This window comes from Natator depressus, chromosome 6, assembly GCF_965152275.1.
Source record: "Natator depressus isolate rNatDep1 chromosome 6, rNatDep2.hap1, whole genome shotgun sequence".
In the NCBI taxonomy this organism is placed as follows: domain Eukaryota; kingdom Metazoa; phylum Chordata; order Testudines; family Cheloniidae; genus Natator; species Natator depressus.
The window spans coordinates 17,115,274-17,128,065 of record NC_134239.1 but is presented as its reverse complement, the minus strand read 5'-3'; the positions used below and the strand labels follow the sequence as shown (position 1 = coordinate 17,128,065).

Here is a 12,792-nt window from a genome sequence, read left to right as displayed (position 1 = left end):
AGAAGAGTCTTTGTCTCTGTCCAGAGGTGGAGAGGTGCTGCTGAGGTGATTGACAATTCCATTATTATAGACAAATGTAGCTCTAATGCAAGGTGGAGATTATGGAGAGTGAGATGGGCTGTCAGGGAGATAGGAACAATACAATGGAGGGCTTTAAAGATCAGGATCAAAACCTTGAACTTCATTCAATATTTGACAGGGAGCTGGCATACAGTGTAGTGCCAGAGTCATGCACTGTCCATGGTCTGTGTTGATATGTGTGTGGGTTGCTGCATTTTGAGCCAGCTGGAACACTTTACAGGATATTGCGCTCATTCTGATATATTGCATTACAGAAGTCAAGCCTGGAGCTCATGAAAATGTGGGTCATCATGATCAAGTCCAAATCTGACCAAAAGGAGTGCACTCTCCAGGCTACCAGTGGATAGAAGAGTGTAATTTCACTGCTGTAGCTATTTGGGTATTCAGAAGCACTGATTAGTTCAGAAAGATGGTGTGTAGCATCAGGTTCACCTGTTGACTCTCAGGTGCAGGGAGATGGTACGATTTGCATTCAGTTGGAAGCAGGCACAGAGTTGAGAGTTGTCTACAGATTGCTGGCCTCTGAATGTATAAAATGGAGGGAGAAAGGAAGGGGAGTGAGGAGAAGAGTAAGGAAGGAAGATGAGGAGCGAAATCTCTTGGAAGCATAGTTTGGTGATGAGCACTGCACAGAGCTCTCCTTTCATTCTGGTTTCCAGGGTGTTCATTAACTAGGTGAGGCTGTTAATGTCTCTGCTCTTCTTGTTTTCTTCTCCAGCTATGCCCCTGCTTGTGGTTCCAGTGTTCCAGTTTTACTCCTTGTACTTCATATTCCAGCGCAAACTATGGAGGGTAAGTGCACTCAGCATTTCCCACAAACCTTTGCAAACAGGCAGCTGCTCTTCTAGCTGAGGAGGTTTTAGGACCAGGCCCTTGTTTGTCTAGAATGGTGGAGGAGAATTACAGCATATGGATCCAAGGCATTTTCTGGGGCTGGATTCATGTTGCTCTGAGGTGGTGAAAGGGAACTAGAATGCAGGGGCAGCCAGTGAGGCTTAGAGGATTGATTTCTTGAGCTGGATTCCTGCTACTCCACGGAAGTTGAGGGAAGCTACAGTGCAGGAACAGTGAGTGGGCCTTTCTGGGTGAGGTTTCTCAGGCTGGGCACTCTCTCTGGTGTGAGGTAATGGGGGAAATCCACAATACATAGACCATTAGTGCAGGTTACAAGGAAACTTCCCAAGCTGTATCCTCACTGATATGGGAGAATTGAGGGGAGCTGCAAAGGATAGACACAGAGTGAGCCTTACATGGGGGGATTTGGGGCTTCTATTCCTCCCATTGCGGGGTACTGTTCTGCTGTCCTGATGAAGGTTTCTCTCCTTCTCTCTCACAGGAACTAGCTTGGACTCTGACCTACTTCATCCGATTCTTTCTTTTCTTCGAGCCCTTACTGGGAGTGACGGGTGTCCTGGGTTTCCTCCTGCTGCTCAAGTAATCCTCATTCTAGCCATGACTCCCTCTGCCTACTGGTACTCACACCTGACTGACTGACCCCTCTTCTCTGCCCTCATAGCGCATTCCTTCCCATCTGTGATTGCCTCTGGCCACTCTGCTTTTCTCCCTTTCCCTATCATTACTTTCTCTCTTATAAAAGTACAAATTATGTTTTCCATACATTGCCCTCACTTTTGTGGGGGCCTTTTACTGACAACTCACTGGTTGGAACATAAGAGAGAAGTTATACTTGGTAGCCACTCATTCTGGTGGGTCTGAGGGGGCCTTTTACTAACCAGAAAGCGCTTTACCAAGCAGACATTGGTTTGAGATTGCAGGCATGTTACTGGCCATTGCGAGTTTGCATGGGCATTTTACTGAGCAGTCAGTGCTTTGGATGAGGTGGCCAGTTACTTATCTGTTGCCGGTTTGGACTGGGGTCTTATCTGGCAACATTTGGCTTGGGTCGCAGATCTTGGGTTGGCTTGATGTGTGAGTCTCTATCTGCTGTGACTGTATGTGGCAATGACTGCTTTGTCTGTATCTGCACAGCGTCCTAGAGAGTATCTTGTTTACCTGGATATCACAAATGAACCACATCCCTATGCACATTGATTATGATAACAATATGGACTGGTTCTCTACACAGGTAAGAGACAATCTTTTACCAGGGTCTGTGGGTGTGAATCCCAGGTCAGGGACACAGGGAGCATACATGAAATTTTGCAGTCGGGATAAAGGTCAACAAGGAGCCCATGGATGATGAGATATTGGGAGAGGAGACTTGTGATCATCTGTGTGGGAAGGTGGGGGAAATGAAGCCTGGACTGACTGGGGGTTAGATGAGACTGCATTGATGTAAAAACCAGAATGAGAACATATAGACATGGAAGCAAAGAGATTGGCAGGTAGAAGCTGCCTGATCCAGAGCACTCACATACAGTTCTTCCTGCATAAGAGGCTCTGATAGTCTTCTCCCTTCTGCTTCCTTGATCCTGTGGCCATTTTTCCCCAATAGAAGATATGAGATAAGGAGTGGGAGGACAGGTCTATGCCGGTCCAACTGTCGAGGTCATGTCACTCTACTGAGTGAGGACCTGATTAATGCAGTAACTATTCCATATCCTAGCATGCCATTCTCACCCAGGCCTGGTCTCCCTGTTCTAATGAACAAGGAACTGTAATCCCCACACCACCCTCAGGCAACCCTGCTCAAGTTAGAGAAAAGTGGAGGTCAGGGGTTGGTACCAATTAATCCACTTCCATAGATCTACACCTATTTCTCTCTCTTTTTCTCCCCTAGCTCCTGGCGACATGCAACGTGGATCAGTCCCTGTTCAACGACTGGTTAACTGGGCACCTGAACTTCCAAATCGAGCATCAGTGAGTATAGGCACCTCAGGAGAGGAAATTCCCAGGGGGCACGAGTGGCAATGGGCCTCAGCAGGAGGGGGAAGGAACTCCCAGGGGCACCACTAGGTAATGCATCCAGCAAAAAGGGCAGGAATTCTCAATGGAGCACCAGTGAGTACTGGCCCCTGCGGGAGGGATGGGATTTCTGCAGAGCACTGAAGAGTTTAGATCCTATTGAAACAGCCTCATTATCTCTCCACAGTCTTTTCCCTAGGATGCCACGACACAACTACTGGAAGGTGGCCCCCCTGGTGAAGTCACTATGTGCCAAACATGACATCAAGTACCAGAGCAAGCCTCTGCTCACTGGCTTTGCAGACATTTTGCGGTAAGTATGAACAGAAAGAGTTGGTGCAATAATTGCTGGCAAGATGGGGTCAGGTGTTGAGACAGAGGGATGCAGGATATAGGTGGGTTGGGACTGGATGACTCAAGATTGTGAATGACTCACAGTAAAGATGGTCCAGTGGTTAGGGCACTAGCCTAAGACTTGGGAGACCCAGATTCAATTTTTATTTTGCCAGACTTCCTGAGTGACCTTGGGCAAGTCACTTTGCCTTTCTGTGCCTCAGTTCCCCATTTGTAAAATAGGCTAATAGGGCTCTCAGGGGTATATTGAGAACAAATACATTAAAGATTGTGAGTCGATCACACCATCAGCAGACAGGGTTCATAGAATCACAGAATATCAGGGTTGGAAGGGACCTCAGGACGTCATCTAGTCCAACCCCCTGCTCAAAGCAGGACCAATCCCTAACTAAATCATCCCAGCCAGGGCTGGTTCTCACACAAGTACATATACTGCTGACCAGCTCTGAAGCCAGAGCAGAGAGTGGCAGCTGCTGGCCGGGTGCCCAGCTCTGAAGGCAGCAGCACAGAAGTAAGGGTGGCCTGGTATGGCCAGCCAGCCAGCAGCTGTCTCTCTCCTAAAGCTTCTCGCCCCCCACCCCAGTGGCCCATTTACACTTACTGAGGCTCCACATGGGCCAGAAGCTCCCCCAACTCCCTCCTACAGGAAGGAAGGCAGAGGCTGGGCTCTCTCCAAGCACTATCCTTCACCCAGCACAGGGTAACAGTGGCCAGTCCCTCCTGTGTGGGAACACATGAGTCAAGAGCTGCTCCCACTTTGCGGAAGAAGGGGAGAGAGACAGGGTTGTCCCCCTATTCCCTCTTCTGGGAAAACTACGTTCTCCTGCTGCCAGTTAATGTTGTTAGTTCGGTAACTTGAGTAATAATATCCTGTGATGCCCTGTGAAGGTTTAGGGCTCAAACCCTCTTGATCATTCATGATGGGTTTTGGAGGAGGGATGTAGGTTATTAGAGTTGCACATAATGGAATTTGGTTTTTACCTTTCTTTTTAAGAAAAACCTAGGAAATTTACACACACACACACAACCTCATGAAAAAATTATTTAGTTTGCAAAGTCAAGAACTTGAAAGTTAGGAAATACCAAATTTGCAGTTGAATGTACAACCATAGTTCTGTAATCTTTTCCATATGCATTATGATGATGTCTTTAATTGCATGATCACATACAGTCCCTCCTGCCCCAGACCCTTGCCTCATTCAATGCCTAAAATGGACAAACAAAGGGGCAGAATTAAGGGGTCCTGCCACATAATTTTGGTTTCATGATTAGTACACAAGGACTTGGTCTTAGGCAAACCATTTAGATGTACAATAATGTGCTACTATTAAGTAAGTTTGTACTCGATTTATCACTGGTCTTTTAAATTTACTTTGGTTAGGTTTGTATATGGGCTCTCTATTAGCATTCACCTAATCCCTCGGAGGAAGAGTGTGATTTCTCTGGATCTTGATATCAGCCCCTATCACTGTTGGGCTGCACTTTGGTCGGTGTGAGTATTCAAAACAGCTCAGCAGAGTTCTGTCTCCCAGTGGAAAAAGCTGAGGTTCAGGCTTCTTTTGCCTGTATTGATTTCAACTTTATTTTACATGTTTGGGTTTGTTTCTAAGCAATAGTGAAAATTTATTTCTTCTTCCTGCCCCATCTCTCTCTCTCGCTGGAGAGTGTCAGATCTCTGATGCTTTGTTTCCTCTGGGCACTTTGGTATATGTGCTTCCCTCATAGGTACTTCTCAGTCAGCAGTGGCAAAATGGCCTAGAAAGCTCTGTAGAAACCTCAGAAAGAGCTTCATATTGTGAGGCAGCATTCTCAGGTAGTCCAGTGGCTGAATGCTGTCACGCATGCTCTGAGCCCATCACCTCTTGTCCTTCCAGAGTTCAACAGGGGAGATGGGGCTTCACACTAGATTATTGCGTTCTGTCTCACCCCTGTGTTTTTTTCTCTTGATTTTATGTTCAGTCTCCTTTGCTGACTAATTGGGCTCCAACTCTCTCCCCTCTGCAGCTCTCTGAAGGATTCGGGGGAACTCTGGCTTGATGCCTATCTGCATGGATAAGCAGCAGCAACTCCCATGGGATTGATTGCCATGAAGATGTAGTACACAGCAGAGGAGGGCAAGCAGATTCAGGGAGATGAGTGGGCCTAGCTGCTGCAGTGGGAGGGCTGGTGGACTTAGTTCCAGTATGAGTGTGGGGTTTTATAGTACACTTTTTCTCCTATTCTACCTCTATAAGGTGCGGTATGGGTATATGGGGACCACTAGGGGTTAACCTTACTACGGGAAAGGTGGCTTTAACAATGGGAACCGCAGCCCTTCTCTGCTGACATTTCCCTTGCAGTGAATGTGGCAGTGAATCCTATCCAGCTTCTTCCTAGTGTGACAGAGTCAAAGTGAAAATGGGGACAGTGTAAAACTTTCTGGGGAGAGGGAGAATGTGGAGAAATAAGGAGAAAAACCAGTGCTGAGAAAAAGAAGGAAGAGCCTTTAAAGACTACAGTATACATTTAAAATCTATAAACTAAGTATGTAACCACAAAGTGGATGCGAGACCGAATAGTGTGGACATGAGATTAGAGGGGCCAAAACTCAGGGTGGGGATGGATGCAAGACCATAGAGGTGAAAACACCAAGCAGGATTAGCCATGAAACCAGAGGCAGTATACAAGAGCATAGACATGTTCAGTGGACCACATATATATGTATGTGTGTGTAAAACAGGTAGAGAACTTCGATCTCAGGTTAGTTGTCCATTTGCAATTTCCAGTGAAAAGAGTATGAGCAGTTTCTCCCCTGCCTAAGGCAAATTCAGTTGAATAAAAGGGTTAATTGAGCAAATACTGATATTACATGTATGATAAGGATATACATTAGTCCAGGGGAACCCCTAGTCCATTGGTTTAGCTGTTAAAATACCTCTAGAGGTTTAGCTTAGGAGAAAGAGTCTTGCAAGACTCGGAGGAAGATCTATGGTAGAGTGATTTCATTTTTGTTGTATCATAAGGTGTAAAAGATGTCACAGACACGTCAATACTGTGGCTTTTAGTGCTTACCTATATGGTGCTACCTGAAGCTTTAAGGGACTCCCAAAGTTGCAGCTGAGTGGTGCTGTCTCCCTGGCTTCTCTTAGAAAGTAAAAAAAGGGTTGCTAATTTGAACATGGGTGTTTGGCCAATTAATAGAGCTGAATCATTTCTGTCTGTAATGGACTGTGTAACAGATCCAAGTTCCCCCAGACTTAAAAACTGTCAGTAGAAATGGAACTTGCATCATTCTACTCCACAATCACAAGCCCCTAGCATTTAGAGAATCTTTATTAAATGTAGCAGTATTAAGGCTTATGATACATACCTGACTTTCCATCAAGTTGAGCCAATGATGCACATATGCTGCCTACAGTGTATTACACCTGTTGTTTCTTGTGTTACATGCTTCTGAAGGGGTCCTCATAAATACAGTTCTTCGAATGCTGTCCCTGTTGGTGCTCCACTTCAGGTGTCGGTGCGCCCCAGCGCCACTGATTGGAGATTTTTAGTAGCAGTGCCTGGTCAGGGCGCATGTGCGCAGTAGCCATCTTGTGTCCCGACCCACTCAGTTCCTTCTCAACTGTCCTCGGCTGCAGAGAGAGCTCCAACAGCAGTGTCAGAAATTTACCTAGAAAATATTTAGAAATACTTATTGCTAAGTTTAGTTCCCAGCAGTTAGTTCATAGTTAATCTTAGGTTTCCAGTTAACCACTTAGACTTTCCTGTGTGGTTTTTTTTGTTTTGTTTTGGTTTGGTTTTTTTTACACTCTGAGAGCTCTCCTCTCCGTTTCTATCTCCTTGTACTATGACAAAATTGGACAATGAAAATGCCAGGCTCCCCTGGTTTTAAACACTGCACTTCGTGTAAGGACGCTATGCCTGTCTCCGAGGACTGCAGTACGAGCATCCCTTGATGTCATGGTCGTGGTCGCTCACACAATGGCTACAGCTATAGTCATGAGACTGGCATCCTGGTTACAATCCTCCGGAATCCCCAAGTACCTCCAGATTAAAGACCTTCCCTTTGACAGAGAAAAATTATTTTCTGCAAAGACTGTCGAAGTCCAACACTCAATGAAGGACTCTCGAACAACGCTCCGAACCGTGGGCATAGATATACCCCCAATAGACCTTGGAGATACCAACCTTATAACCAAAAGAGGGACACATTGGTTCACAGACAACAGAGACCTTTCGAGAATTCACGCCAAAGACATCGTCCCCAGAGATGCTGACCACCTCAGTCCCAGTCAACTGCGTCACACGCACCACCGGCCAAGATGCAATTTTGAAGATTTGGTCAAGGGTCTGATTGACCTCCCACAGCAGTCAGCACATATTACACAACCTATCCAGATGTTTGGCCTCTGACTACGGCCATTTTATCGAGCATGGGCATCCATCACCACAGATCACTGGGTACTAGAGATAGTACGATCTGATTACACCATCTCTTTCGTCTCCATCCCACCTACCCATCCCTCTTCAGGGACCCTTCTCACGAGCATCTTTTTCAGCAAGAGGTAATCCATCTTGTACAGCTAGGTGCTGTGGAACACATTCCAGGACACGCAGGGGGAAGGGGTTCGACTCCCATTGCTTCTTGACCCAAAAGAAAAATGGAGGATGGAGACCCGTTCTTGATCTCAGGAAACTCAACAAAGGTATCTGTACCCACAGATTCAAAATGGTCACCCTGTACACTATCATCCCTGTGCTGGACAAGAGGGACTGGTTCTCAGCTCTGGACCTACAAAATGCGTATTTTCACATTACCATCCATCTACTCTAACTGCAGTACAACAATTGACTTCATAGGAGCGTACCTGGACTCAGTGGAGGCCAAAGCGTCATTGCCAATGCTTCGATTCACAGCAATGACCTCCCTCATATCAGTGGTCTCAGACAGCCCATGGGAGTCTACATGCACCTGCCTACAACTCTTGGGATGTATGGTGGCCACCACTTTCATTGTAACACACACCAGACTACACATGCGCTGCCTCCAAGGACAGCTGAGCTTGGTATACATCCCACGGAAGCACATTCTAAACAAAAGACTCACACCGACCCCAGAGGTCACTACGATGGTGGACAAACCCAATAAACTGTTGCTCAGGCATCCCGTTTCAATAAGATCCACCACCCATACAAATCACAACAGCTGCTTCACTGATCTGATGAGGAGCTCACCTGAACCAACATACAATCCAAGGCAAATGGTCCCCCACAGAAACACACTTGCACATCAATCTGCTCGAATCACACATGGTCTGCAACACCTGCCTACATTTTCTCCCTATTATACGTGGAAAAACGACAAGCATCCTGATGGACAACATTGCCTGTATGTTATATATAAACTGACAGGGTGGAGCACGATCCCACTCCTTACGCACCAAGGCCTTAAAACTATGGAACTAGTTCATAAAAAAAACCACCACTATTACCACAGCATACTTCCCAGGTCAACTGAACATAATGGTGGACACATTAAACAGACTGTTTCCCCAAGAACACAAATGGGAAATGAACAACGAAATATTACAACACATTTCATGTGTGGGATCCCTGCACATAGATCTGTTCCCGACATTAGTAAACACAAAGTGCCCAAAGTTTTGCTCACAAACAGGACTGGGAGCATGAGCCCTAGGAGATGCCTTTCTCATCAAATGGAATGCTCCCCTCCTATATGCGTACCCACTGATACCTCTGATCTCCAGGGTAATACACAAAATATGAACCAAGAGGGCCAAAATAATCCTCCTAGTATCGACATGGCCTAGACAGACTTGGTTCCCTTACCTGTCACGCATAGCGATCTGCACACCATTCACTCTCCCTCGTCTACAGAATCTTCTCTCTCAGAATGACACTCAAGTCCTCCATCCGGACCCGGAGAGACTTCACCTGAAGGCATGGCTCCAATGCGATGAACTAACCTGCTCAGAACAAGTAAAACAAGTGTTAATAAACAGCAGGAAACATAGCACACATACTACTTACCTCCAAAAATGGAAAAGATTCTTCTTATGGTGCCAGACCAAACAAATATCTGCAAGACAGGCACCACTTCCACTAATACTGGAATACTTATTATCCCTAAAGAACTCAGGACTTGCTATGAGATTGCTTAAAGTTCATCTTGCTGCCATCACGGCCTTCCATCAAAAGGTAGACGGGACCTCAATATTTTCTCATTTCTAAACTATTTGTAACGGACATACAGAACATGTACCCAGACATCCAAGAACTCACACCAGCATGGGACTTAAACCTTGTGCTCCAAAGGCTAACCAGAGCCCCATTCAAACCTTTAGCCACATACCCATTACTTCATTTATCTATGAAAGTGGCATTTCTGGTTGCTATTACATCAGCATGGACAGTCAGCAAGATAGAGGTTCTCATGTCTCACTCCCCATACACCATATTCTTCAAGGATAAAGTAGTACTTAGAACACACCCTAAATTTTGCCAAAATTTCCGTATTCATGCCACCTCAACCAACCAATCCATGTATGTGCATTTCATCCAGACCCACACACTAACACGTCTGAGGTGACCCTGCACATGTTGGATGTGCGCTGTGCCTTAGCTTTTCACCTGGACAGAACGAAACCCTTCTGAAAATCACCCTGACCCTTTGTGTCAACAACAGAATGGTCTAAGGGCTCTCTCATATCCATGCAAAGATTACCTAAATGGATATCCAGCTGTATCCACATGTGCTATTCACTATACAACACTGAAGCCCCGCCAGGCATCAGAACCCAGTCAACAAGAGCTTTATCTACCTCCATAGCTTTCCTACACAACATTTCCATTCTAGACATATGCAGGGCGGCCACCTGGGCCTCCAAACACACATTCACAAACCACTATGCGTTAATCTCGGTTCAAGCTCAGACACAACACAAGGCCTCATGGTACTAGCCTCAGCAATGAACCGCAATCCAAAGTCCCTTCCATCCTTGTGAGGGCACTGCTCTACATTCACCTGAAGTGGAGCACCCATAGGGACAGCACTTGAAGAAGAAGAAGAGACAGTTACCCTGTGCAGTAACTGAGGTTCTTCGAGATGTGTGTCCTTGTGGGTGCTCCATTACCCACCCTCCTCCCCTCTACTTTGGAGTTTGCTTTAAGGACTCTACAGTAGAGAAGGAACTGAGGGGGTCAGGACGCACGAGCGCTAGATGACGTGCCAGTGGCACCACGAGACGGCTGTTGTGCATTCATGCCCCGACCAGGCACGGCTACCAAAAATCTCCAATCTGGGTCCTGGGACTCATCAACGCCTGAAGTGAAGTACCCACAGGGACACACATCTCAAAGAACTTCAGTTACTGCACAGAGTGAATAACCTTCTCTTCAGGCAGAAAATGAGAATTCTTACCCCCTCTCCCACACACACTTTTAATATTGTATTGCAATATACAAGGAAATATACCACCACCAAAGACATATGATGGATCTAAATTGACATGTTTGTGGAGGACAAGCATACAATATATTGCATAAAATTGTAATTCTTAGTGTATGTAACTTGTAGTAGCAATAAATAACCATTCTTTGCTGTGTGTTAGTTTGATACTGTTTTTGAATCTATAATGATTGCAGGGTAATTATATACTGAAAAGAACTGAACTAGTTAAGGATGCCATGAAGTGGGGAAAATGGGCTTGTAGCTTTTTATTTCAGAATTTATAATGGAAAAAAAATAGCAAAATATTATAAGCTATCACCTATCCCTACCCTAGTCTGTTAAGCTACAACATAAAACAAGCGTTAATATTTCTGGCCTACTACAATCAGGCTTTTGTATTGCACCCCTATTAACTCTAGCAGAAACTGAAACCTAGCAGAAGAGCAGATCTACTAAATTTCATGCACCTCGTATGAACCTTGCACTGATACATGCAAGCCACCAGAGCCGGTGCTAGTCCATTGGGAACCCTAAGCCGGAATAATGGGGGATGGGTGGTCCTAACCCACCCTCTGAGAATTCTAACTGCAGTATCTCCACAATGTGGGGCCCTCTTGAGCTGTGTGGGGGCCTTAAGAAATTGCTTAGTTAGTCGTCTTATGCCTAGCTCTGCCACTCCAACCCAGCCTCTTAATTTGCGTAGACCTATCTGATTGTCCCACATTCAGGTTGAATAGCCTGTATATACAGCTCAGAGCCACCAGAGGCCACTGTGGTGCCTGCAGTCCTACAGCATCTGTCTCACTGCTCCCTCTGCTGGATCTGTGCAGGGGTAGAGCAGTGGGGAGAACCAAGCAAGCCACAGCAAGTGAAGGGAGGTCTAGGGGACCCAGCCACTCCAGACCCCCTCCAGCTTCCTCAATATCCCCCCTCCAGTCACCCAGTGTTCCCCTACACACACACACGCATCTCCCTCAAATTCTTCCCCCACAAATCTAAGTACACCCTCAGTTTTTCCCAACCTCCAACCTCACAAACCCAACTTCTCGTAGCTCACCCCCAGCTTCCCCCTGCCACTTCCACCTACCCAGCCTTCTAGTTTCTGTCCAGACAATCCCACAAAATTAGCTTCCCCAGACATTTTTGAGCACCCACACAGCTGCCAAGTTTTGTGCAGCCCTCTTTGGCCTGCATAATTGTACAATCAGCCTTTTAACAATCTTCCCTTTCCCAGAGACAGAAAATAATTACACTTAAAGCGACAGTGTCTTTAAAACATTCCTTTGCCCCATATACACTGTGACGGGTTTGATCACAGAAACCCCCTTGGGGCTGCCAACTGATGTGCCAAGACTACTACTGCCCCTGCTTTCCCTGCCAGCTTGGGACTCCAGAGCCCTATCTTGTTGTGCCAGACATGCTTGACGGCCACAAACACAGACCCAGGTCTGAACCCAGTCCCACAACCTGCAAGCTTAACTGAAAGCAGCAGATGCCCAACTCCCAGTGGGGTCCAATCCCAAATAAATCTGTTTTACCCTGTATAAAGCTTATACAGGGTAAACTCATAAATTATTCGCCCTCTATAACACTGATAGAGAGATATGCACAGCTGTTTCCCCCTCTCCCCCCCCCCCCGGTATTAATACGTACTGTAGGTTAAATAATAAGTAAAAAGTGATTTTATTAAATACAGAAAGTAGGATTTAAGTGGTTCCAAGTAATAGCAGGCAGAACAAAGTAAATTACAAAATAAAATAAAACACACAAGTCTATGCCTAATACAGTAAGAAAACTGAAAACAGATAAAACCTCACCCTCAGAGGTGTTCCAGTAAGCTTCCTTTTACAGACTAGTCTCCTTCTAGTCTGGGTCCAGCAATCACTCACACCCCCTGTGTTTACTGTCCTTTGTTCCAGTTTCTTTCAGGTATCCTTTGGGGTGGAGAGGCTGTCTCTTGAGCCAGCTGAAGACAAAATGGAGGGGTCTCCCACAGGCTTAAATAGACTTTCTCTTGTGGGTGGAGACCCCCTCCTCTC

At 46.0% G+C, this 12,792-nt stretch overlaps 1 protein-coding gene and 1 long non-coding RNA gene across 2 annotated transcripts in view; one reads left to right on the top strand and one right to left on the bottom strand.

The window, feature by feature from the left end:
* LOC141988737 (acyl-CoA (8-3)-desaturase-like) overlaps nucleotides 1-8,340 on the top strand; it is a 26,903-nt gene extending 18,563 nt beyond the window's left edge. Inside the window, exons 7-12 of the mRNA XM_074954660.1 lie at nucleotides 800-873; nucleotides 1,418-1,515; nucleotides 2,071-2,167; nucleotides 2,822-2,901; nucleotides 3,134-3,259; nucleotides 5,305-8,340. Coding sequence (XP_074810761.1) covers nucleotides 800-873; nucleotides 1,418-1,515; nucleotides 2,071-2,167; nucleotides 2,822-2,901; nucleotides 3,134-3,259; nucleotides 5,305-5,356 — 527 coding nt within the window. The 3' untranslated portion in view covers nucleotides 5,357-8,340. The remainder of the gene's footprint in view (nucleotides 1-799; nucleotides 874-1,417; nucleotides 1,516-2,070; nucleotides 2,168-2,821; nucleotides 2,902-3,133; nucleotides 3,260-5,304) is intronic.
* Nucleotides 1-12,792, bottom strand: part of LOC141988738 (uncharacterized) — a 14,571-nt gene extending 1,779 nt beyond the window's left edge. The window contains exons 1-3 of the long non-coding RNA XR_012639822.1: nucleotides 12,571-12,792; nucleotides 9,133-9,269; nucleotides 6,650-6,952 (exon numbers count right to left, since the gene is read on the bottom strand). This is a non-coding gene — a long non-coding RNA (uncharacterized LOC141988738). The remainder of the gene's footprint in view (nucleotides 1-6,649; nucleotides 6,953-9,132; nucleotides 9,270-12,570) is intronic.